This window comes from Bos indicus x Bos taurus, chromosome 8, assembly GCF_003369695.1.
Source record: "Bos indicus x Bos taurus breed Angus x Brahman F1 hybrid chromosome 8, Bos_hybrid_MaternalHap_v2.0, whole genome shotgun sequence".
NCBI lineage: Eukaryota > Metazoa > Chordata > Mammalia > Artiodactyla > Bovidae > Bos > Bos indicus x Bos taurus.
In genome coordinates this window covers 28,538,387-28,564,753 of record NC_040083.1, presented here as the reverse complement: position 1 = coordinate 28,564,753, position 26,367 = coordinate 28,538,387, and the positions used below count along the sequence as shown (strand labels likewise).

General features: G+C 38.3%; 1 protein-coding gene across 4 annotated transcripts in view; it reads right to left on the bottom strand.

The window, feature by feature from the left end:
* Positions 1–25,758, bottom strand: part of PSIP1 (PC4 and SFRS1 interacting protein 1) — a 40,876-nt gene extending 15,118 nt beyond the window's left edge. For 3 of the 4 annotated variants that reach the window (XM_027549199.1, XM_027549198.1, XM_027549197.1), the window contains exons 1-6: positions 25,559–25,751; positions 24,797–25,010; positions 21,567–21,643; positions 7,998–8,136; positions 5,668–5,772; positions 4,711–4,773 (exon numbers count right to left, since the gene is read on the bottom strand). In XM_027549199.1, coding sequence (XP_027405000.1) covers positions 4,711–4,773; positions 5,668–5,772; positions 7,998–8,136; positions 21,567–21,643; positions 24,797–24,868 — 456 coding nt within the window. In that variant the 5' untranslated portion in view covers positions 24,869–25,010; positions 25,559–25,751. Of the gene's footprint in view, positions 1–4,710; positions 4,774–5,667; positions 5,773–7,997; positions 8,137–21,566; positions 21,644–24,796; positions 25,011–25,558 lie in introns of all 4 variants that reach the window. The other variant, XM_027549196.1, reaches the window with a different exon arrangement.
* Positions 25,759–26,367: the final 609 nt, after the last annotated feature.

Below are 26,367 nucleotides of genomic sequence, written 5' to 3'. Positions count from 1 at the left end.
AAGCATAGCATCATAATGGAAGAGAGAAAAGAATGAAGAGATCAAAAAGAGCATGAGGATTACTATGAGCTGCTTCCTCACCCTCAACTACTTAGAATTCAGCCTGAACTATCTAACAAAATAAAGGCAATAAAGCATCTCAAAAACTTGCATAATCCAATCTTACTGATAAAAAGTCTTAACTTTTAATCAACAATCTGATTTGCAAACACTTGAGATAATGAAATACTGGTAAGGATAGGAGGATTATTCGTATGTTGATTAAGTGATCAAATCAATAAACTGGCAAAACATTACTGATCATTATGAATATCAACAATACAGAACATGCAAATCTGACTCAGGAATCCCACTGAAGAATTTATCCAGCTTTTCATTATAAATAGTTTAATTTTAAAAACTCACAGACCATCCCTGCCCCACTCCTAATTTGATAGCTCTGGAGTAAGAAGCCAGGCATCTGTTTTTATAACAAAGGTTGAGAACCCAAGACTGTATGAAAGCTCCTATTAAGGAGTTAGGAGGGTGAGGAGTTAGGAGGGCCAAAGTTCTCTGAAATTCAGTTTAAACTGATAAGCTCTTTCAGTACCAAAAGAAAAACCTCTCTTCAATTACACTTTCAACTTTTGGAAATAAATCATGACACTACATTAAGAATTAGAGGTATGAATCTTTTTGAGGAGATACCAATTAGAGATAGCAAGTTCATCTATAACTAATATCATAAACAAACACTTAAATAAGCCAAAGTACAGCCCTTCCATAGACATGTATTTTTGACTATTACAGCAAAATCATGCAAGTCAAAACCATTCCTCATGAAAATATTAACTTAAGAAATATTTTATCTAGAGAAAGGACTATTATTTCAAATATATATCTAAATATCTTAAATGCAAATATTCTGACTAGATTAATTTTTTCCACGTTTTATCTCACTGGGACCTCTACTGTTCAGTTGCTAAGTGGAGTCTGACTCTTTGCGACCCCATGGACTGCAGCACACCAGGCTCCTCTGTCCTCCACTATCTCCTGTAGTTTACTCAAATTCATGGCCATTGATTTGGTGATGCTATCTAACTATCCCATTCTCTGCCGCCCCCTTCTCCTTTTTGTCTTCCATCTTTCCCAGCATCCGGGTTTTTTCTAATGAGATCTCATGAAATTAAAAGACGCTTACTCCTTGGAAGGAAAGTTATGACCAACCTAGATAGCATATTCAAAAGCAGAGACATTACTTTGTCAACAAAGGTCCGTCTAGTCAAGGCTATGGTTTTTCCAGTGGTCATGTATGGATGTGAGAGTTGGACTGTGAAGAAAGCTGAGCGCCAAAGAATTGATGCTTTTGAACTGTCGTGTTGGAGAAGACTTGAGGGTCCCTTGGACTGCAAGGAGATCCAACCAGTCCATCCTAAAGGAGATCAGTCCTGGGTGTTCATTGGAAGGACTGATGTTCAAGCTGAAACTCCAATCCTTTGGCCACCTGATGTGAAGAGCTGACTCATTTGAAAAGACCCAGATGGGAAAGATTGAAGGCAGGAGGAGAAGGGGACGATGGAGGATCAGATGGTTGGATGGCATCACCGACTCAATGAACATGGGTTTGGGTGGACTCCGGGAGTTGGTGATGGACAGGGAGGCCTGGCGTGCTGTGGTTCATGGGGTCACAAAGAGTCGGACACAACTGAGCGACTGAACTGAATCCTTTGACAAATTTTGTCCCCATTTATTACCCCATTTGCTAGCTCTACTCCCTTCATGACTTTACATAAAGGCCTCCCAACCCTACAAAAACCTCCTGGGACTGTTATTCATCTGCAATCTTGTTTTGCTGCACCTGTCCCACAAATCTCCAACAGAGGATTACCATAAAGCTCTACTTTCCTTGCTTTATTACTGGCTACTGATCTGAGCCCTGCTGGGAGCGGGGCCAGGGGCGGGGGGGGGGGGGCGGGCGCGCAAACATGCATTCTATTTTATGCAGCTTCATTTGTAGTCAAAGTTATCCATTAATCCTTTACCCTGTCTTTTGTCATTGCCTTTCCTTCTCCTCCCTCTAGCATAAACTTTCAATCCTTTCTTCTTGCCTTATACTATTTATGCAGTCTTGCTTTGAATTCAGTGAGGGAGAAGGGAGAGACTGAGGCTAGCAGGAAGGGAGTCCCTTAATTTCCAAGTCTCCCCTAGAAATTTTTAGTAGTCTATTCCCTTCAATATTATAAAAGATGAAAAATGTCTCTTTCCCATTAAGTCAGTTTCTTTAAATGTGTTCTCCCTTTTCTCTCACTCAGCATTATTAACTTTCAATAGTTTAAACTCAATATCTTTGCTATTTCCTGGTTTCACAAAGAAAAGGTGTTAAAGCCTCTCTTTTTTTTTTTTTACTTTAACACCCTCCCTTAACCATGGCAAATCCTTGTTGCATTCTCTCTCCTCACTTCAAAGACTTCAAAACCACAGTGTAATTTTAACATTAAACATTTTATTCTTTAGTCTACTTCACCTGTTCTTACCATTTGATCTTAAAGTATCCTGGCAGATCCTAACTGTCAAACCTTACTGGGCCCCCTCTGCATCAGGACACTACTAACCACTCCCTCATTCTTAAAATTCTTTCCTTCTTTATCTTGATAGCTTCTCTTAGATTTTCTCCTGACAGTTCATTCTCCACCACAGTTTTATAAGGCAACCTTTCATGGCCACTATATTACCTCAGGATTCTGGTTTCTGTGTGGTTCTTGGTAAACTTTCCCCCTTGACTAACCATCTAATATCCTGTATTTATGAGACCACATCTGTAACTTCTACCTTTACCCCTTTTGGTGTCAGAGAAATAGATATTTTCAGTCTAATTCTCAAAGGTGTTCCACATTCCCCTCAACCTCTACTCCCAAAACACCTCCTGCATCTCAGTATATAATCCAGTCATCCAAGCCAACACCCTAAGTCATCCTGGCTTCTCCTCCTCCCTTCACACCCACTTTCAATCAACTATTAACCCCCTAAGGTGCTCTCAGCATCCCATCTTTCACCTACACCACTAAAAATGTGAGGCTCTCTTTAGAAAGGTTTTTGTAATTTAGTTACCAAGTCACAATCATAACTCTCCATTTTAATTGTCTTATGTATTTACTGTCTGTCTCAACAAAAATGTAATTCAGTGAGAACAAAGACATTATCTTCCTATTCACTGATGATTTTCTGCCTGGGCCAGTCAAGTGAGTACCAAATAGTCTCACTCTGCTTCAATTCAATTCCCATCATTTACACTGCTTTAAAAGGAGAAGTATCTGAAATTTAAAATGATTCAATGGCTATCCACCAGTTGTCTAAGTTGAAGTTAACACACTGGTGTTTTCATACTTGTTTCCCTCATATGTTATGGTCTGATAATACTGAAATGCAACACTAGAAATGTTTGAAGCAAAGTTTTCTCTTATGCGTCTGTCCTCCCCTACTCCTCCATCTGCCTGTCAAAATTCTGCCTATCTTTTAAAATCTTGTTCAAGTTATCATAGCCCCTTCACACACACACCCCCCACAGGGGATAAAAAGCCACTGGAAATAAAATATGAAAACAAATAATTACAGTGGCTGTAATTAAAGATGCTGAACTCACACTACAGTACTACGAGAGAAAAAAGAACAATCAACCCTTTTTAAAAGACTGAGCCCTTGGAGTTCCCTGGTGGTGAAGCAGTTGAGAATTGTGAGAATCTGTGCTTCCACTGCAGGGGGCATGAGTTCAATCCCAGGTGAGGGAACTAAAATCCCACGTGCTGCATAACAAGATCCCATGTGCTGTGTGGCTTGGCCAAAACAATAAACTAATAGCATAATTTGCCATTAAAAGAAAAACAAACTGAACACAAGTTTTCTTTGTAGCTTTGTCATATAATAATAGTTTTTCTGACCTAGTTATGTCTGAAACATAACTAGGTCAGAAAAAGGTGTGATGAACAAAACTTCACATAGGAAAGAAGAAAACATTAATTAAAATCCTAAGATGTACTTCATCCCAAACTGTCACATCCTCTCATTTCATGCAACAATGTTGTAAAGTAGTAACAACAGCATAATAGTGGACATTTATAAAGCACTTACCATATATAAGGATTTATTACAAATATTTTATATGTCTTAACTGATTTAATCCTCTCAATAATCTTATAAGTATATATATTATCCATTTTATAGAGAAAACTTAAGGCAGCAACATAAAAAGCAATGAAAATTGGTGCATTTTATCATTCAACTTAAAGAGAGAGAAGGAAATGGCAACCCATTCCAGTATTTACTTGGAGAATCCTATGGACAGAGGAGCCTGCAGGGCTGCTGTCCATAGGGTCGCACAGAGTCGGACACGACTGAAGTGACTTAGCATGCATGCAATGGAGAAGGAAATGGCAACCCACTTTAGTATTCTTGCCTGGAGAATACCAGGGACAGAGGAGCCTGGTGGGCTGCCGTCTATGGGGTCGCACAGAGTCAAACACGACTAAAGCGACTTAGCAGCAGCAGCAACTTAAGCATGTTGTATCATTAAGAAAGCAACAGTTTTAATATGTAAACATAACCTATCCTTTACAATAAGGACTTAAGAGTGAAACGCTAAGTTTAAACAGTACAGTTTTTTCACTATCTACACTTCCTCAATCCAGCTAAAATAAAAATTCTTTTAAGATCTCTGTGGTTAAGCTGTAGAATTACCTTTCTCTTCCTCCCTCTTCTGGCAGCTTTTGGAGTGGTTATGTCAATTGCTTTAGTCACATCCTATAAAAAAAAAAAAAGAAAAGATGAAACTGATAAATTATGCCACAACTGAAAGAAAATTTCTTAAATTAAAAATCACAAACATGTTTCACTGAAAGAACTAGGGAACTTGTTTGAAATTATAAACTTTGAAAGTCTTAATATTATCATTACGAAGTAAGAGGAATTACTGGTATCTGTCCAAAAAAACAAAAAAATTTGTCAGATCAAATATTAAAGTCACACTTGCTAGTACACTGGGAAGTTTGTCTATTTAAATTTACAAAACATGAATCTTTCTACAGCAGAATCTTCAGTTTTAGGACTGTTAATGTTAAGAGGTGGTCAGGACTTGATCATATAACAATTTTATGAAGCCTAGAAGGGCTAAATAAGTATTCCATTCAGATAATCAAATACGGAGTTGGAAATAAACATAGGTTTCTAAAAATTTGGTTCAATGTCCTTTCCCATACATCCATCTACAACACCTCGCTTTAAAAATATTCCTAACAAACAGTAAGCCAGTCTTTTAGCTGTACCTCATATTTTGCACAGCAAAATAACTTAACAACATCCAAGGTCCTCCTCCCTAGTGGTCCAGTAGCTAAGACTCCGCATTCCCAATACAGGGGGCTTGGGATGGATCCCTGATCAGGAAACTAGATTCCATGTGCTGCAACTAAAGACTCCTTTCCACAGGCTGCAACTAAGATCTGGAGCAGCCAGAAAGTATAAAAACGAAAAAAATATTTTATAATATTTAATATTCACACAAGGAAATAAGTCTTTAATATTTTCCCATTAATTACTTGACTACTTTAAAGATTATTTTCTACTTTGCCACAATCAACTCATTTTACAATTCTTCCTTGCAACAAGATGGATTTAGAATGCAAGAGAAATTAAACACACCTCATTGCTGGCTTTTTCTTCAGGGTCGGTATCTTCCTTTGATACACTTGTTTCTTTTTCTTCAACTTCAACATCAGATGAGGCATTTGACTGTTTAGCTGATGCCTATGAACAATCGAATCTATTAGTTTCACAAAATAATTTTATCCCAACTTTAAAATTTGTGCCCATAAAAAATCAAAGCCTGTTTGTAAGAAAGCTAGAAAAGTACCCTTATTTCTGTTGCACAGGATACTTCTAATATGCACAATTTATAAACAGTTTTAAATGCTATTATTCCTGCAACTGACAGATACAAGCTCAGCAGATAAAATGATGAAGCAGAAATTAAAAGTACAATTACAAAGTGTCAGTAACGCCTAACGCGGCTCGCTGCGTTAGGCATTACTGACAACAAAGAATACCACCCTGATGTTCTAACGAACATCCAACAAGATACAATGTAAGGTGATTTAGAACAGCAAAGACCTACACTATATTCAACTACTGTAATATTCTGGTTAAAGAAGCTAATCTAAAAAAGTATATCTATCTATCTATCTATATATATTACCAAAACTTTATTTAAGGACCTTGACTGATCTATATTTCAAACTTAGTTTATTTAAAATGCAGATTCCTGAAACCCAAACTTAAGTGATTCTGATTTAACAGACACTGAACGGGAGTCAATAATCATTAGTTTTTAAAAGTACCCCCAGATGAGAAAATACTTGTAAACAGGTGACTTAGGGTCACCTAGAGTTTCAAAATACCAACCAAAATGATGACAACCAGAGGTGAGGGTAAAGCATGTATTTACAAGACGATGGCAATGTAATCCAAACTGTGCACCTTTTTAGCTTCTTCCTTTGGCTAGTCTTCTACACTGTTAACACTTTTCCTTTTTTGTAAAAAAATCAATGCTGATAATCCACAAATTTTATAAAGGTATTTAAAAAAATGTACAAATGTGTCCAAAATTACTTATAGCACTATAGAGATATTTATAAATTAATGATGGCAAATTTTTGGTGTTTCTTTTATGTAAGTTTGGGCTTGAATGCTTGCACCAAACCCCAGGAATGTGCCATTGAGGATGTTCTGGGCTGGGAACACAGAGTACATCACACTAGCATCATCATTCACACTTAATGTCAAGAACAGAAAATTGTTGGGTTTCATGCACACAATCAACCAAATATTTCACTGTGAAATAGAAAACTCCAAGTATCAACATGTATAATGAAAACTACCTGGAGATTAAGTAGGTAGATGGGAACAGAGAATAGAGTGACTATGCAAGACAATCTGGAGAATGAAAATGACTTTGAAGGCACATTCATAGGATGCATAATCCAAGTTAAATCACAAAAAGTTATTTTCAGGAAATAATCAACTCAGTCTCTTGGGACTCCCATTACACAGTCAAGGCAGTAAGGATGGGTAATCATTCATCAGTTCTTACATTTGTGCAACAAACATTTAGTGGTTAACTATTCTCTCCACATATACCAATGCCAGGCACACAGGACACATACAACTTCTCTGTTGATAGAACAAGCCTGTGGCAGTTAACACTAGTACAGAAGCAATTATGATGTAAGTACTGTAACAAATAACTTTTGGGTGCCTAATGAAGGCACTTAGGATCATCTAATGCAGCCCTGTAAAATCAAAAATTTAAATATTCCAGACACAACAGCTTCTGAAGGTTTCAAACAAGAGAAAAAAGCCTGGCACAGACAAAGAACTAAAAAACATATAGATTAAAAGATGCAAACTTGCAAAATTTTCAGTGTGTTGCTATTTTCTTCAGGTTTACTCACACTCATCCAGGTTTTAAAAACTCAAGTCTAAATACATACACACACACACAACACACACACACACAAACCCAGAATAAAAAGGTTTAAAGGCTGCTCTTATAGAAACCAAAAACAAATATGATTTGCACAGTGCTATAAGTATTTTTGTCACATATTTAATTTAACCCACACGAAGTTCATATTCTAATTTTATAGATTTAGCAATTAAAATAAAAAACATATCCTTTTTAGTTATTGAACCTAAATTTAAGAAAACAGTACATATGGCTTTAAATTCAATACATTAAATAAACTTCCAATCAGGATTTAAATAACTGAATATTTCCTAGCTTTCTGAGATCTGTTTGACCACGAAGGCAATATTTTCAGTTATCTAGATATAAAAGTCCAAGGTTCAACTTCACAAAAACTTCATCTGAAATTTACAAGGCTCTTCAATTATTTTTCTATAGCTAGAATACTGATTATTCACCAAAACTGAGTTAAGTAATACTAAACTAAGTTTTATGTAATATGACGCACCTGTTGACTTGAAAATTTCACTTTCGGATTGTTATCTATCTCCCATAAACCTTCATTAAAGCCTTTTCGTTTATTTGGTTTGCCGTACTTTTCCTTATTTTCTGAGTAAGGAAATATGTCCTTTGGGCCTAAAAAAGCACTAAAAAAGGAGGGGGGGAAATATGAGTGTAACGCAATCTCAAATGTAAGTGATTAAATAACACTACTCTATGAACACAATTATCAAAAATTCTTAATCTAAATGCATTAAACATCATACATAAGTTAAAGGGTAGCCACAAATAACTGTTTAATTCCAAACACCTTTATTAAATTCAGTCAGAAATTTAATCCTAGATCCGTAATTCTATTTAAAAAAACACACAAGCTGCACAATAATGTACTGAATGCCACTTAACAGTACATTTGAAAATGATTAAAATGGTAAATTTTGTGTAATTTTACAAATTTTGCTATAAAAATGAAAAAAAAAAAACAAGACCACATTAATCAATACATTTAAATGAATTCCAACTATACTTTTACTTCAAAGTAATTTGGAATATTATACAACTCAAAACACTGTCAATAAGGTATGTTTTAATTTTTATTTATGTGTGTAGATTTTTGGAATAAATGTTCAATGTTATTGTATTCAATGAGGGAATCAGACCTTATCACTAGTTTGTTCATTTATGTGTGTATGCACATATATACACATGTACATGTATACACATATTTATTTTAGTCAATTCTTTTATTCATGATAATTGTATTCTAAAATGTCACCATGAACACCGAATTAAGGAAATACTATACCACTGCTGCAGAGGAAAATACAGGGTAGGTTCCTCTGGTCATATTTTTGTCAACCAATCAATATATAACATTGTTTTATGCATTTTTCTGTTTAAAGACACCTTGTTTAATATATACCGGTAATTCATTAACACTGAACTTACAGCCAACAGCTTATGTAACACTTGTTTTCTCCGTAAAGGCATAGCAGTCTTCTTGCACTGAGGAACACTGACCAGCACTTCAGCACCACTTTAGGGTGCTATTATAAACAACAACAGGTTCTTCGCCACCTGATGCGAAGAACTGACTCATTTGAAAAGACCCTGATGCTGGGAAAGATTGAAAGCAGGAGAAGGGGACGAGAGAGGAGGAGATGGTTGGATGGCATAACCTACTCAATGGACATGAGTTTGAGTAAACTCCGGGAGTTAGCGATGGATAGGGAGGCGTGGCGTGCTGCAGTCCATGGGGTCGCAAAGAGCTGGACATGACTGAGTGACTGAACTGAACTGACTGATAAAAAACAAAATGACCAAGGAAAAGGCACAAAAATGCAAAATCCATGACACTAAGCAGACTGCAAAAAGGACACTTGTTTACAGTATGACAGCTGAAACAAGGTAGAGCACAGCCTTCCTTCAGCCTCAGCTAGGAATGCGTACATCAAGTTACTCCATTTTTTGCCACTGCACACAGACAGTACCATGAAGACCCCACAGTTAATGACTCAGGATTACAAGTAATTTCAGTAAGCAGGCAAATTCATAAATATGGAACCTGTATGATGACAATCAACTATTTGTGTGTGTGTGTGTGTATATATATATATGTCTTTAGATATAATCCCTAGAACAAACCCCTTGTTTATCTCCCTAGGTCAGTCAGTTCTGCAGAAGTTTGTCAATCCTATAAAGGTAGATACAGAGAATGTATAAGGTTTTTGCCATAATAGTTGATATATATGTATTCTCCAAAGCAAGAGGAAAATCAAATTACTACTCATTTCCTCTAAAATATGCTACAATTTAAGATTACTAATTATTAATTATGTATCACAAATTCCATATCTGCTGAAATTTTTTAAGAATTAGGGACCTATGACTACAGTTAACATTCTAGTTTAGAATATTTTAAAAGGCTTTAGAATAAAATTTCAACAAGAGACTAAGAGCTCTACTTAAATATGATCAATTATATAAGTCAGCTTTAATTATTATTTAAATTTTTCAGTTTACAAATACTCAAAAGTATCCATGTATTTTAATTGCACATCAGTTAAGGCACACAAATTATCATGATTTCAAGTGATCTAGAAATTCAGATTTTTACTAAGCATTATTCACTCCTACCCGCAATCTAAGCTTAGAAAATTTAACATATTTAGTTAAAACAGTAAAGCAATTTCTCCAGCATAATCATCTCCAAATTCCAAGTAAATGACTTGAATTAAAACTCCATCAAATATACAATATATACTTCTGGTAAACACAAAGTAATTCTCCCTTCTAAAACCTCACAACTTCTATAAGGCTAAGAGATGTTATCAGATTTGGAAGCTGTAAAGACTGAGAAAGTTGGGTACTAAACAGCAATACAGAAAGTCAGACTAATTTATAGTTTGAAATCCCCAAAGGGTTCAAAACTGGTGGCACCATGAACTTCAAGAAGTGGAAGGGACCTTAAAATATTAAATATTTAATAAAATTACAGAAAAATGTCTTAAAACCTCAAACATGGGGCATTTTTAAATGATTCTAAACCAAAACGCTATTCAAAAGAAAAAACTGATTGTTTTGTTGTCCAATCGCATCCGACTCTTGCAGCACACCAGGCCTGCCTCCCTGTCCCTCACCATCTCCCAAAGTTAGTCCAAGTTCATGTCCATTGCATCAGTGATGCCATCCAGCCATCTCATCTTCTGACGCCCTCTTCTCCTCCTGCTCTCAATCACAATTGATCCCATCATGGTATTACTTAGTGTATAAAGGTTTCAGTTAAATTTATATGGATTATTTTTCTTTTTACAAAACAGGTGGTCCCCACTTTGCATGACAAGAGACCACAAAAATGACCATGCAAGGCAATCTTATTGAAAGATAGGAAAACTTACAATTGTTTCATAACCTTCAAAAGTTGTCAAAATATTAAATGCACTATTACTGATAGTGTATAAGGAAATTGGGTTGCCATGCCCTCCTCCAGGGGATATTCCCAACCCAGGGACTGAACCCACGTCTCTTACCTCTCCTGCCTTTTCTGATACATTTACACAAAAACTTGTACGCCAAGTGTTTACAGCAGCACAGCAGCAAAAGTCATTAAAGACCACATATTGTACAGTTCAATTTGTATGAAATACCCAGAATAGGCAAAGTGATTACTGATTCCCAGGACTTCCCTAGTGGTCCAGCGGTTAAGACCCCATGGTCCCAAAGCAGGGAGCCCGGGTTCTACCTCTGGTCAGGGAACTACATCCTATATACTGCAACTAAGACTTTGCATGCCACAAGTAAAGAACCCAAGTGCTGCAACTAAGACCCAGCACAGTCAAATAAAAATAAATTTTTTTTTTAATGATTAATGGTTCCCTATGGCAATACAGGGGAGAGACAGGAGAAACAAGAAGTAACTGCTAATGGGTACAGGGTTTCTTTTTGGTACGATGAAGATGTTCTAAAATTGTACTAAGGGCTATTTAATTCTGGATATACTAAGATCTATTATATGTTTTAACTGAATTGTTTGGGATATTAACATCTTAATAAAGTTGTTAAAATATTTTTCAGTGAATAGCACAGTCCAAAGAAAACAAAAATGATCCAGAACTTTACCAACTACAGATAGCCACTGTTTTCACCCACTTGTTTGTAGCATATGTACCTACATAAACATGTAATTTTCATGTATATGCTGCTGCTGCTAAGTCGCTTCAGTTGTGTCCGACTCTGTGCGACCCCATAGACGGCAGCCCACCAGGCTCCCCCGTCCCTGGGATTCTCCAGGCAAGAACACTGGAGTGGGTTGCCATTTCCTTCTCCAATGCATTAAAGTGAAAAGGGAAAGTGAAGTCGCTCAGTCGCGTCCAACTCCTAGCAACCCCATGGACTGCAGCCCACCAGACTCCTCCATCCATGGGATTTTTCCAGGCAAGAGTACTGGAGTGGGGTGCCATTGCCTTCTCCAATGTATATGCTACTGACCCATAAATATTTTTTCAAATTATAATGAACATGTTTTCACATCAACAGTTACTTAACAGCTAAATACTATTTCACTGAATAACTTTCCCAAAATTAATTTGTCTACTGTCGGACCATTTCCTGTATCAAATTTTCTATTATAAAATGTAACTATAATAAATAATGTATTACTCCATCTTTTCACATATTTTCCTAATAAATTCTAAGTAGAACTGCTGCCTCAAATGGTATGTTCAAGACTACAGAGCTCCTTAATGAGATTCAAACAATTATGGTGGATGAAAAAAGAATCCTCCCATGTTGTCACCACAAAAAAGAAAATGACTAATTACAGGACCTGATGGAGGTTGGAGGCGTTAGCTATCGCTATGGTGGTAGGTAAGCATATTGCAATATATAAATGTATCAATTCATGGTGGTAATAACACTGCAATATATAAATGTATCAAAATCAACATATATTAAACTTGTGCGGTATGTATCAATTACATTTCAATTTTAAAAAAATAAGAAGAAAACACATGCACACACAAAAGAATCTTCCCCAGGGATACAATCCCATAGGTTTGGTGAACAGGGATCAGATTAGTTTTTAAGCAGCCATCACTAGTCCCCAAGGGCACAACCTTCTGTAGCTGTAGCTTTGATTCATCCTTCAAAGCTTTCAATTTTTAAATGACATATAAATCTCAAAGAAAATACATTAAAAACAGTAATAGGTTTAGGGTTTTTTCCCCTGAAAAACAGTAAAAATGATGTGCTTCCTTTTAATGTTGTTTAAAAAAATTTTTAAGAAAAAGATATGCATTAATTGAAAGCACATTACCCACCAAATTCCAAAGCTGAAAGGAAAGTTAGGGATCACCAAGATCTTCCTGTTAAAGATTAGAAAACTGAAAGCCAGAAAGATTTACTGATGCAAGCAAGGTTACTGAGCTATTAAATAGCAGAGCCTTCACTCTGTACAATGTTCCCTTAAACAGATTCCCTTTAACCACTGTAATACAGTCTCTGAAACACTGACTTATATATTAATAAAATACTGATGCCATATCCCTATACATATGAACTCAGTTCAAATACCAATTGTCAAAGCCCACAAGGATTAAAGCTAATGGAAAATGTCTTAAGAAAAAGCAAATCATTAACTACAGTATTAATTTTATAATTCTGAAGCAACTTAAATAATTCCAAAGCCTGCAAGTGTGTTTCTTACATGGCATATACCTAAAGTGTGTTCCTGTTTACCCTGATTTTTCAGAATCCAAGTACACATAAAAGCAGTCATCTCTCTAAAGTCACTTTTCTGGAAACAATGAATATACCTTCAAGAACATACACATACATGCCTCAGAAAAACTCAATTACCATACACCTAAAAGAGTCCTTTAAAGCAAACCAGAAGTTGCATATAAAAAAATGGGATAGGGAAATTTATCATGGCTGAAGACTTGAAGCTCAAAACTCATTTAACTGTTGTCAATTAATAATATAATACAGAAACTTATACCTTTTAAAACACTGACTATAACTTGATGTTTCATTTCCCTATTATTAAATCACAAAATATGAAACATACTGTTTTAAACTACATTTTATAACAGCACTCACTACTTTATGACAGAAAATGACTCAATAGACAATTGATACATCTACTATGTGCCAGGAACCTGACAATACAGAGATGAAGAAATAGTTCCTCTCATTATAAGAAATCATACAAACTCCACACCAACACATACAACTATGTCTGTAGTACTGAAATTATATAGAACAACTCAGTGTAGAAGAAAATAAAATCCTATCCTATGATTCATTTTTTCATTCCTTTCTTGTGGATAGGTGATACAAAAAACTGACCAACTAGTAGAACTTTCCCATTCACCTTCACTCCTAATAACTCTATAGTAGGCAGGTTTTGAAACAACCTGTGATGGATAGTTTCAAAGTTCCTAGAACTGAGCATCTAACATCTTTGAATTAAAACAAGTAAGAGCAGTAAAGAAATAAAGTGTCAAAAACACTATCTTCATTTAAAAATGTCTAGACTTTAGAGAGAAATACGTAGACCTGGATGAGAGTATTCCCTCAATTAACAATGATAATTAGTCAGCAAAACAAACTGCACTGCAAACAATCTAATAAGCATACTTACAAGTTGTGGAAAAATAATATGCAACATTATTTTTAATTCCTAATAGTTGACATTTCATGTTTAATACATGCCAAGCACTGTTTTAAGCATCTTTCATGTAGTATCTTATTTGCACCTTGAGTTCTATTTTATTGTTCCCATTGTACAAGGAAGAGAAGGACAAGGCTAAGTAAACCTGCTCAAGGTCATAGAGCAGATAGATAAAAGGCAGGATTCAAAACACTCTTCTGATCCAGCTGTCCTAAACACTATAGAAATGCTAGCTAATGGACAGCAAATTCATCATCAACAAATTGATTTTATCTAGGTCATAGAGCTTTCAGTCTATTACCAAACATTTATTTAACAGCTACTATGTGCTGGGCACTTAAGTAAATAATGATAAACAAGACAGACAAGGTTCCTGCTCTCTAAGCTTTTCACTTGTGGGTGAAGGAAAAGAAAAAAAAATAAAATTTAGTCATCACTGCAATGGAAAAATAAGCATAAAAAAAGAGGATATGAGCTAAGAGCTAAATGACTGAAAATCCGTTTCTCTTTGTTGGGAAAGATAGGTCTTCAGTCAGGAAGGACCTGAGACAACATACATCTGTGTAACAGTAAAAAAGAAAATGTGATGAGGTTGGAGAGGTAAGAATAGACTAGTTCACACAGGGTGTTATAAAACAGCACTTGTGGGGACTCGCCTGGTGGTTCAGTGGTTAAGACTGAGCTTCTACAGTCATCAAGACAATATGGTACTGGCACAAAGACAGAAATATAGATAATGAAACAAAATAGAAAGCCCAGAGATAAATCCACACACCTATGGACATCTTTGACAAAGGCGGCAAGAAAATACAATTGAAAAAAGACAATCTCTTTAACAAGCGGTGCTGGGAAAACTGGTCAACTACCTGTAAAAGAATGAAACTAGAACACTTTCTAACACCATACACAAAAATAAACTCAAAATGGATTAAAGATCTAAATAGTTTCTAAGACCAGAAACTATAAAACTCCTAGAGGAAAACATAGGCAAAACATTCTCTGGCATAAATCACAGCCAAGATCCTCTATGACCCACCTCCCCGAGTAATGGAAATAAAAGCAAAAATAAACAAATGGGACCTAATTAAACTTAGAAGCTCTTGCAAAATGAAGGAAACTATAAGCAAGGTGAAAAGACAGCCTTCAGAATGGGAGAAAATAATAGCAAACAAAGCAGCTGACAAATAATTAATCTCAAAAATATACAAACAGCTCGTGTAGCTCAACTCCAGAAAAATAAGTGACCCAATCAAAATATGGGCCAAAGAACTAAACAGACATTTCTCTAAAGAAGACATACAGATGCTCAACATCACACATTATCAGAGAAATGCAAATCAAAACCACAATGAGGTACCATCTCACGCTGGTCAGAATGGCTGCTATCAAAAAGTCAACAAACAAAACAAAAAAAAGTCAACAAACAATAAATGCTGGAGAGAGTGTGGAGAAAAGGGAATCCTCTTACACTGTTGGTGGGAATGCAAACTACTACAGCCACTATGGAGAACAGTGTGAACATTCCTTAAAAAACTGGAAAGAGAACTGCCATACAACCCAGCAATCCCACTGCAGGGCACATACACTGAAGAAACGAGAACTGAAAGAGACACATGTACCCCAATGTTCACTGCAGCACTGTTTACAATAGCTAGGACATGGAAGCAACCTAGATGTCCATCAGCAGATGAATGGATAAGAAAGTTGGGGTACATATACATAATGGAATATTGCTCAGCAAAAAGAATGCATTTGAATCAGTTCTAATGAGGTGGATGAAACTGGAGCCTATTATACAGAGTGAAGTAAGTCAGAAAGAAAAACACCAATACAGTATATTAACGCATATATATGGCATTTAGAAAGATGGTAACGATGACCCTATATGAGAAACAGCAAGATACACAGATAGAAAGAAAAGACTTTTGGACTCTGTGGGAGAAGACGAGGGTGGGATGATTTGAGAGAATAGCATTGAAACATATTACCATATGTAAAATAGATGACCAGTCCAAGTTTGATGCATGAACAGGGCACTCAAAGCCAGTGCACTGGGACAACCCAGAGAGATGGGATGGGGAGGGGTGTGGGAGGGGGGTTCAGGATGGGGGACACATGTACACCTGTGGCTGATTCATGTCAGTGTATGGCAAAAACCACAACCAATATCGTAATTAGACTCCAATTAAAATTAAAAAAACAAAAAATAAAAAAAGACTGAGCTTCCAATGCAGGGGGCACAGGTCTGATTTGTGATCAGGGAACTAAGATTCCAACACGCCTTGCAGCACAGCCAAAAGAAAGAATTTAACAACAGCATTTATAGACAGAATTTGGGTGTTTTTGTCTGTTGGTAATGTTAACAAGGAGGTCACTGAAAGGCTCTGGACAGAGAAAATGACATGATCTGACTGAAATATCAAGATCACTCTGACTATATATGAAGAGTAAAAGCTGAGCCCAAGATAGGGACAGGACACTATTCCTAAGAGTAACTGCAGCATGAACTTAAGGTGCCATGCTGCTGCTGCTGCTGCTAAGTGTCGCTTCAGCCGTGTCCGACTCTGTGCGACCCCATAGATGGCAGCCCACCAGGCTCCCCCGTCCCTGGGATTCTCCAGGCAAGAACACTGGAGTGGGTTGCCATTTCCTTCTCCAATGCATGAAAAGGGAAAAGTGAAAGTGAAGTCGCTCAGTCGTGTCTGACTCTTCTCGACCCCATGGTCTGCAGCCTACCTCCCATGGCTCCTCCGAGTTCTGGAGTGGGGAGCATTGCCTTTTCCATAAGTTGCCATAGAGGAGTGGAAAAAAGCAGATCAGAATGCATGTTAAAGGAAAAGAATTAAGACTTGCTGACTGACTAGATGTGGGGAAGAAACAGATACGACTATAATAAGAAATCAAGGATAACACTAAGATTTTTGGTTCCAGCAAAAAGCACTGAATCTCTGTCAGTCTCATTTACTAAGAATCTGTTTCCAGTATATTAGTTTTATAACATCTAGTAGCCCATCATGTTTGGTATACATAAGAGCTCACTGTTAAATAGTGTTCAAAACTTTGGTGGATAAATTAACTATGAAAGGCGTAAAAAATTACAAAATATCAAATGCTTGTAGCTCAGGAAACGAATGCAGTTACAAAGGGATTCTGCTCTAACTTCACAATAAAAAAAAAATCTTATTTACAAATCAGTTACAAATAACTGGGCTTCCCTGGTGGCTCAGAGAATTCCATGGACAGGAGAGCCTGCCAGGCTCTGTGGGGTCACAAAGAGCTGAACATGACTGAGTGACTAAAACTACTTTTCACTTTTATTAATATCTAGTTTTCTAACTGTCATTTCTTCTTCCATGTTCTTCCTTTCCTATCTTCTTAACTACAGGCTCCTGGATTAAACTCCAACTTATGCAAATTCCAAACAGAAAGGTTCAAATAACCGCCCTCCCAAATCCTGAGGGGGAAAAAGGCAAACACTCACCGCAATTCAGTTTCTAAAAATTAACCTTAAATACCAAAACGTTAAGTCACCAGACTAATAGATTCAAGAGCACTGCCTTTCCAAAGGTAACAGTGCATTTATGAGATCACTGAGGCACAAAAACTACAAGTACATTTTGAAATGAAAATTTAATATCATTCGCATAATTTTAATTTCCTGAATATGTTCTAATTTTTGAATATTAGTAATTCACCATCTTCATTTCCCAGTTAATAATACCACTGTTATGTTATTAACCAAACGATGCTTATGAAAATTTAGTTCTTTGGCACAGTTTCTTTTGCTTTATAATCTACAGATATTTGCAACATAAAAATCCTTTTTTAAATGTTGAGGAAGGGATGATCATTCTTCTAAATTTAACATAAGAATGACTATGTGTTCTATAATACTATGTATTAGTCACTCAGTCGTGTCCAACTCTTTGCAACCCCATGGACTGTAGCCTGCCAGGCTTCTATGTCCACAGAATTCTCCTTGCCATCTCCTTCTCCAGGTCTATAATACCATAAGGATACATAGAAATTCCAGGGAATGTCTAACTCACACTACTCTGATATAGTTAGTATTCAATCTTCCCATGCATTCCAATTATCTGGAAGGCTATTTAAAATAGACTGCTAGGCTCCACACCTCCATTTCTGATTTAGTGAATCTTAGGTGGGTGGGGTCCAGGAATTTGCATGCCTATCTAAAGTTCCCATGTGCTGTTCCCATGTAGGGTGCAGCTTGACCTGGGACCACACTTTGAAAACCCTTATTCCAATAGAGATCACACAATTTTTCATTAAAAGATACCTTCCCTATTGAATTTATGGAAGTTTTAAATGGTAGATTATCACAGATAATCAGAAACTCATTTTAATTAAATTTATATATTCAAAGTATATTTAACTTTTTATACTCAAAGTAATTATGGTGAAGGCCAACACAGTTCTGAACTCAAAACTGGATTTTATTATTTTTTTTTTAAACTGGATTTTAAAGAAGACAATTATGTGGCACTGCATGATGTCATTAATATGAAATGTCAACAATTGGCAAGTCTAGACAGACAGTAAACTAGTGGGTATCTAGGCCTAGGAGGCAGGAAATGAAGAGTGACTGCTAACGGTTATGGAAGTAAATATACTAACACCCACTGAATTTTACACTTTACACAACTTTATGATGTAAATTACATATAAAGCTATTTTTAAAAATTTTTTGGAAGTTCATACAGTAGCTAAGCAATGTTAAACAAATGTTGTCATTGTAGACACTCTTCAGTTCAGTTCAGTCGCTCAGTCATGTCCGACTCTTTGTGACCCCATGAATTGCAGCACCCCAGGCCTCCCTGCTGCTGCTGCTAAGTCATTTCAGTCGTTTCCGATTCTGTGTGACCTCATAGATGGCAGCCCACCAGGCTCCCCCATCGCTGGGATTCTCCAAACAAGAACACTGGAGTGGGTTGCCATTTCCTTCTGCAACGCATGAAAGTGAGAAGTGAAAGTGAAGTCGCTCAGTCATGTTCGACCCTCAGCAACCCCATAGACTGCAGCCTACCAGGCTCCTCCGTACATGGGATTTTCCAGGCAAGAGTACTGGAGTGGGGTGTCTATCACCAATTCCCGGAGTTGACCCAAACTCATGTCCAATGAGTTGGTGATGCCATCCAGCCATCTCATCCTTTGTTGTCCCCTTCTCCTCCGGCCCCCAATCCCTCCCAGCATCAGTCTTTTCCAATGAGTCAACTCTTCGCACGAGGTGGCCAAAGTATTAGAGTTTCAGCTTTAGCATCAGTCCTTCCAAAGAACACCTAGGACTGATCTCCTTTAGAATGGACTGGATGGATCTCCTTGCAGTCCAAGGGACTCTCAAGAGTCTTCGCCAACACCACAGTTCTTTCTTCACAGTCCAACTCTCACATCCATACATGACTACTGGAAAAAACATAGCCTTGACTAGACGGACCTTTGTTGGCAAAGTAACGTCTCTGCTTTTCAATATGCTATCTAGGTTGGTCATAACTTTCCATCCAAGGAGTAAACGTCTTTTAATTTCATGGCTGCAGTCACCATCTCCAGTGATTTTGGAGCCCAGAAAAACAAAGTCTGACACTGTTTCCCCATCTATTTGCCATGAAGTGATGGGACCAGATGCCATGATCTTCGTTTTCTGAATGTTGAGCTTTAAGCCAACTTTTTCATTCTCCTCTATCACTTTCATCAAGAGGCTTTTTAGTTCCTCTTCACTTTCTGCCATAAGGGTGGTGTCATCTGCATATCTGAGGTGATTGGTATTTCTTCTGGCAATCTTGATTCCAGCTTGTGCTTCTTCCAGTCCAGAGTTTCTCCTGATGTACTCTGCATATAAGTTAAATAAGCAGGATGACAATACACAGCCTTGACGTACTCCTTTTCCAATTTGGAACCAATCTGTTGTTCCATGTGCAGTTCTAACTGTTGCTTCCTGACCTGCATACAGGTTTCTCAAGAGGCAGATCAGGTGGTCTGGTATTTCCATCTCTTTCAGAATTTTCCAGTTTATTGTGATCCACACAGTCAAAGGCTTTGGCATAGTCAATAAAGCAGAAATAGATGTGTTTCTGGAACTCTCTTGCTTTTTCCATGATCCAGCGGATGTTGGCCATTTGATCTCTGGTTCCTCTGCCTTTTCGAAAACCAGCTTGAACATCAGGGAGTTCACGGTTCACGTACTGCTGAAGCCTGGCTTGGAGAATTTTGAGCATGACTTTGCTAGCGTGTGAGATGAGTACAATTGTGCGGTAGTTTGAGCATTCTTTGGCATTGCCTTTCTTTGGGATCGGAATGAAAACTGACCTTTTCCAGGCGTGTGGCCACTGCTGAGTTTTCCAAATTTGCTGGCATATTGAGTGCAGCACTTTCACAGCATCATCTTCCAGAATTTGAAACAGCTCAACTGGAATTCCATCACCTCCACTAGCTTTGTTCGTAGTGATGCTTTCTAAGGCCCACTTAACTTCACATTCCAGGATGTCTGGCTCTAGGATGAGTGATCACACCATCATGATTATCTTGGTCGTGAAGATCTTTTTTGTACAGTTCTTCTGTGTATTCTTGCCACCTCTTCTTAATATCTTCTGCTTCTGTTATGTCCATACCATTATATAATTTTAACTAGAGTAGCACCAGTTTTGTTCAACCTGAACCCAGGTAAACAAGTCTACCAAAATTACTGCAAAGTCTAAACGTAATGTTCAAAACTGGTGAGGTTATATGCTACTTGTAAGGCTATTAAAATATAGGCATGTAGTAATATTATTTTTCAAAATTAAGAGATACCCCCTGGAGTAATCCTCCGCACCTAGAAGTAAGGGTTCAGTATTCAGCTACAATTTCTAAGAAATTAATTTGCTTCTCCAAATCAGTTTCTGCCCAGAAATCCACCAGGGGCAGCAGAGCAGTAACAGTGGCTCCCAGAATCATACAAATACACAGAGAAGGAACTATTCAGATTTCTTTTCACCTTTCCCACAACATACCATTAGTGTGGCTAAAATCACAAAGCCTAAAATAGGGTGTCAGGTCATCACTACAAAAAGCACTAATTACACTAAATATGAATACTGTACACCTTGTTAAAACTTTCCTTACACACTTTCTCATCCATCGGTTATTTTCTGACTGCTGAGAGAATCAATCTATATCTTTTATGATTAAGGACATCTGTACCAGTAAAAGTTAAACCTGCAGTGTGTAATTTAACATAAAAATAAATTTAAAAGGGACACGTGAAGACTTTTTTCCAAGTTCAAAGATGATTTTAATGTTTTGTTACTTTATTATTTTCTCTTAATTAACCCCTACTTGCTTTTCGTTATATACCCAATGAACCTGCTAAATTAACTCTGATTTGCCTTTAGAGCTAAAAGGACTTACGTCTCATGAGTTCCAAAAAAGAAAATCGGTAGTTTGTTTGTGGGTGGTTTTACAGCTCCATCAGGAACTTCATCTACCTAAAAAAAAAAAAAAAAATTAGAAAAATTAATATCTTTTAAATCATACACACTTAAACAGACCAGAGTAAACTGAAAACAAGACATCCAAAAGGGTATCTGCTGTGAAATAGACCGGTTCTACAGGTCCACAATCCCTTATCTCTAGTTCTGAAACTCAAGAAGCTCTGAAAACCAATATATTTCTCAAAACTCATGTGATAGCAAAACCTGCATAGAAACTGAAGCTGTTCCATCATTTCTTTTATCCATCTAGCATTTCTACTGATGCTTCTCTGCAGAAATATCATGTTAGATTATCACTTGCCATCCTAGACCTCATCACAGAAAGATGTATTGTATATGGACCACCACTACCATTCTAAAACCCCCAAATTCTGAATGTTCACATAAATCTGGCCCTAAGTACTCCAGATAAGGAACTCTGAATCTGTTCAAAAATTTTAAATGCTATTTATGCAGAGAGGTTATCCAAATACTGGAGTAATGTAAAACCAGACATTAAAAAGGTTAAAGCAGTACTTTTCCAAGTCTGAAACATATACTTATGAAAACATCTTAGACCTACATGGCTGAGTAACATGAGGTTACCTATTCCTTTTTCATTTCTCTTTTAATATTTTAATACTTCTAATTAAGTAAGGAAGACGGTATCAGGTACTGCTATGTCGAACACATCTATAATAGTTGTTACTCTCAGAGTTAAGGCCGTCAGACAGTAGTATTTAGCCATTATTTACTTAAATTTCATAATACAGTTCTAGAAATAGAAATAAAATTAGAAATAAATAGAAATAAATTTCTAATTTAGTCCTTTCAAAATTTCAAAGACATTTCAATTTAAAAAAATCTGTTGAACAAGGGTACAACCAACAGAAGACCTACTATGCTCCTTATGTATGATCATAAAGAAATGGTTTAAGAAAAGACCATGAGGGTGATTTCACTGGTTGGCAGTCTGAAGGTTTCAGCCATCAATAAGAATCATTAGCACCCAACACCTTAGGAACTTAATTTCCTCACCTATAAAGACTGTACCGTCTTTTCGGCTTTGTCACAAATTGCGAAAAATCCTTAGGGGCCTTAAGATAAGGGATACTCCTGTCATCTCAGATCATATGCTTTCTCCCAGCAAACAGCTTTAAAAGTCAATGCAAATGTCTAGCACTTACAGAGTTTAATAAACACAAGGCAATTTTTCAAAAATTGACTTTAGAAATGATTACTGGTACAGGATTACAAGAAAGCACAAGACTTAAAAAGTAACGAAGCTTGGGATAAACAGAAAATGTTAAAATCAAAACTGGAACACTGGTGGTCACTTTCCCAGCTGCGACCTTAAATATACACTCTAAACTCTCTAAAGCAAAGACTTAGAATTCATAAGACTGGAGAAAAGATAGAAAAATGAATACAATTTTAGACACAGACAATATCAAATCTAAATGCAACTGTTTCTAAGAAAAAAGGGTAAAAGAGACTAAAGTTTTCCATTTCAATACAAATTGGTAAATGCAGCATTTATTAAATAAAACACTCTGGCCCTCCTGAGGCTACTTTATTTTGCTTTTATTAGCACTGTTAGTCGCCTAACAGACTGAACCATGTGGGAAAGATGATTTAGAAGAGTAATTTTTAAAGCATTTCCATTTGGTTTTAAACTATACTGCTGCATAGAAATTTGAATGAAGATGTATCCCATAACCTCAGACTTTCTAACACCTCAAAATAATCAGGCTCAAACCACAAAAAATGTTCTCTTAGAGGGGCCTTAAACCTTCTCAGTTTGCCTATCCTCCACTTAAACATGAAATAGTTTTTTAGCGCATGACTTACGTACTAAGGATGGGGGGGATGATAAGGAAATTCAGTTTACATCTATTGCTCTGAGAACTTTACAATCTATTTGGAAGTCAAAGAATCCACATAGAGTAAAAGAATCCACATAGAGTTAACAAAGGAAACAGTGTCAAATATACAGACAAAAATTATGATTAAGGATTTTTCCACTAAGACTCCAAGTGAAAAGGTAGACTTAATAGACTAGGGGGAAAAAATTCTTTCCAGGTTGGAAGGATATCTATAAACCTGACTTACAGCTGGGTGGGAAAAATTAAGAAATGGTGAACATTTTACACTTGGATAGCACTCAGCAACTCCATGATTCTTTGTAACCAATGGCTTATTTTTCCTCCCAGCTGACATAATTGAAACTATAGGATTTAATTATCTTTAAGAAACACACTCCTCAAAGAAGAGTAAATCAGTGGAAATTACAGCTTTAGAATATCATGTGTATATTTAAAAAGGCTCTTGAGCTTACTGAGTTCAACCTTTTTCAGGTTCTATCACTATATTAGAAGTATAAAAGATCTTTCTGAAAATGGTGCTTTTTTGAAAGACAGTCTCAATTCCTAAATGTCACAAAAAAATCCTGAGTTCTGAATCACCTCTCTGTACTACATGCGAACCAAGGAATGTGGGTTTACTCTTCCTTTCACCTATGGGAAACAATCAGAGGTGGAACAACTTCTTCAAGGTCATAAGGCAAACTTCACCAATAAAAACTTAAAAACGAATTTTCTAGACTTTCTCTGATGCTACCTTATTGTAAAATTTTCCAGAATACCCAGTCCTAGCTTTCACTGAACCAGTCGATCCAGAAGGCCTCATTAACTATAAAACAGGAAAGAATACCTATGAATTCAATTTAATTCCATACAACCTTTTGACACCCAAGTTTGCATAGATTCCGTTGCTATTTTGGATTTTACTCAAAATTAGGAAAATGTCGCCGATTCTTTACCGTCTGAGCCACCAGGGAAGCCAGTTTTTTTTAAACACAAAATCCGTATTTGTTTTCACCTACAATGGAACATTAATGGCATCATCTTTAAATATTTCCTATTAAGAAAACCTGCCAAAGTCTGTCCACAACCATAGGAAAACACCTAAGTATGCCAAAACACCTGGATTTTTAAATTACACAGAAGATTAGTGGGCAAAAAACTAAAAAGATCAGGTTACAAATGAGACGAAAGGAAAGAGAGGGAGAGAAAGGATACGAGGGGGAGGAAAAAAAAGAGAAAAGGGTAGGAAGTAGGCCTCTGAGGAAGGTAGCACCGCTAAACACGAAGGCTAAAAATCACTTACTCGAGCTGGCCAATGAGGATAACCTTTCATCTTGGCAAAGATGAGGTCCCCAGGTTTGAAGTCGCGAGTCATGTTTCAGGGGCGAGGCCGAGGGTCCGAAGCCCAGGGAGGAGGTGCGGCGGTGCGGACTGCGAGGGGATGCGGGAGGGCGGTCGGGAGCCGCGGCTCCCGCGATGGCGGGAGGGGGAGGATGCCTCGGGGTGCCCCGACGCGCCTGCGAGGGAGAGCACCGAGGGCGGTTAAAGCTCAGAAACCCGGAGGGAGGGGCCGTACGGGGAGCGACGGGGGAGGGGAGGCCAGAGGAGGGGTAGGGGTGGGGGGTGGGAGAGTGAGGGGGAGAGCCGCCTCCCGCTCCTTGCCCGTGAGTGCGCGGCCTCCGCAGCCCAAGAGCTACCCCTCCAGGCTTCGCAAGGTCCACCGCTCGACGACCGAAAAGACGCCACCACCTGAGGCAGAGATGCTTCTCAGTCCCCTATTCCCTTTTCTCCCGCCCCATCGTTCCTCAGTCTTTTTTTTTCTCCCGAAGCTGAAGCCCCAAGAGGGTGGGAGGTCGGCGAGAGGAGGAGGGGGCAGAAAAAAGATGGCAAAAGGCAGGGGAGCGTTGCCCTTCCATCCACACACGGCCTCTCCCACAGCCTTCTTCCCGACGGTCGCAGCCCCGGGCCGAACCTCGACTCCCCGGCGGGCCTCGGCCACTTCCCAGCTAGAGCCAGGAGTGAGGCCACCGAGGGGGGGCGGGGCGAGTCCCCGCCGCCCGCTCACCTGCCGGGGCCGCGGGCGCTGAGGCTGCGGTGGCGGGCCGGCCGCCTCCGTCCGCGTCCACGCAAGCCACCTGCGCCACCAGCTGCCGCAGAGCCGTCTCAACGGCTCCGAATAACAACCGCCGCCGCCGCTGCCGCCGCCGCTGCTGCGCTGCTCCCGCGCGGCTCCCGCTCGGCGCCCGCTAGCACTGGGGCGGGACCAATTGCTCGCCGACGGAGGGGGAGATAACGCAGCACCCGCCAAAGGTGTGTAGCCTCGACACGGAGCTTCAGGAGACCCTAGATCCCCAAGTTCGCTTTTTCCTAACGTTTGCAGCCTGATGGAGAGAGAGACGGGTGCGAAGAACAAAGAAGTGGGTGCAAACAGTTCGGCCCGCTGTGGCTCCCCCCTGCGGTTTGCGGAGTGGTCGGGCCCGGCCCGCCCCTGCTGGCTGCTCTGCGTGTGTGTATTTGTATGTGTACTGTATGTAAAAGGCGGGGAGGGAGGAAACGATTGTTGTGGACTGGCTTTGGGGGCGGGTGTCCGGGCCTCCAGCCCTCGGCTGTGTGTTAGAGAGAACCTGGCAGCCGAAAGCTGCGTGTTCTTGCGTCGTTTCCCAGGGTGGAGAGGTTTTTAATGCTGCACTTGCGCTGTTTGCACCATCCAAAAAAGAACTGTACAAAAACCCATAGATGAAATCGGAGCATGAGGCGGTTGCACGGTGTGCAGCTTGCAGGCCTCTTAAACCTCGCTGAAGGGGCCCTGCAGTCTTTCCTTGAAATTGTAATATGAGAAAGCCCCATTTCTTTTAAATTTAAAGCACCAAGAAC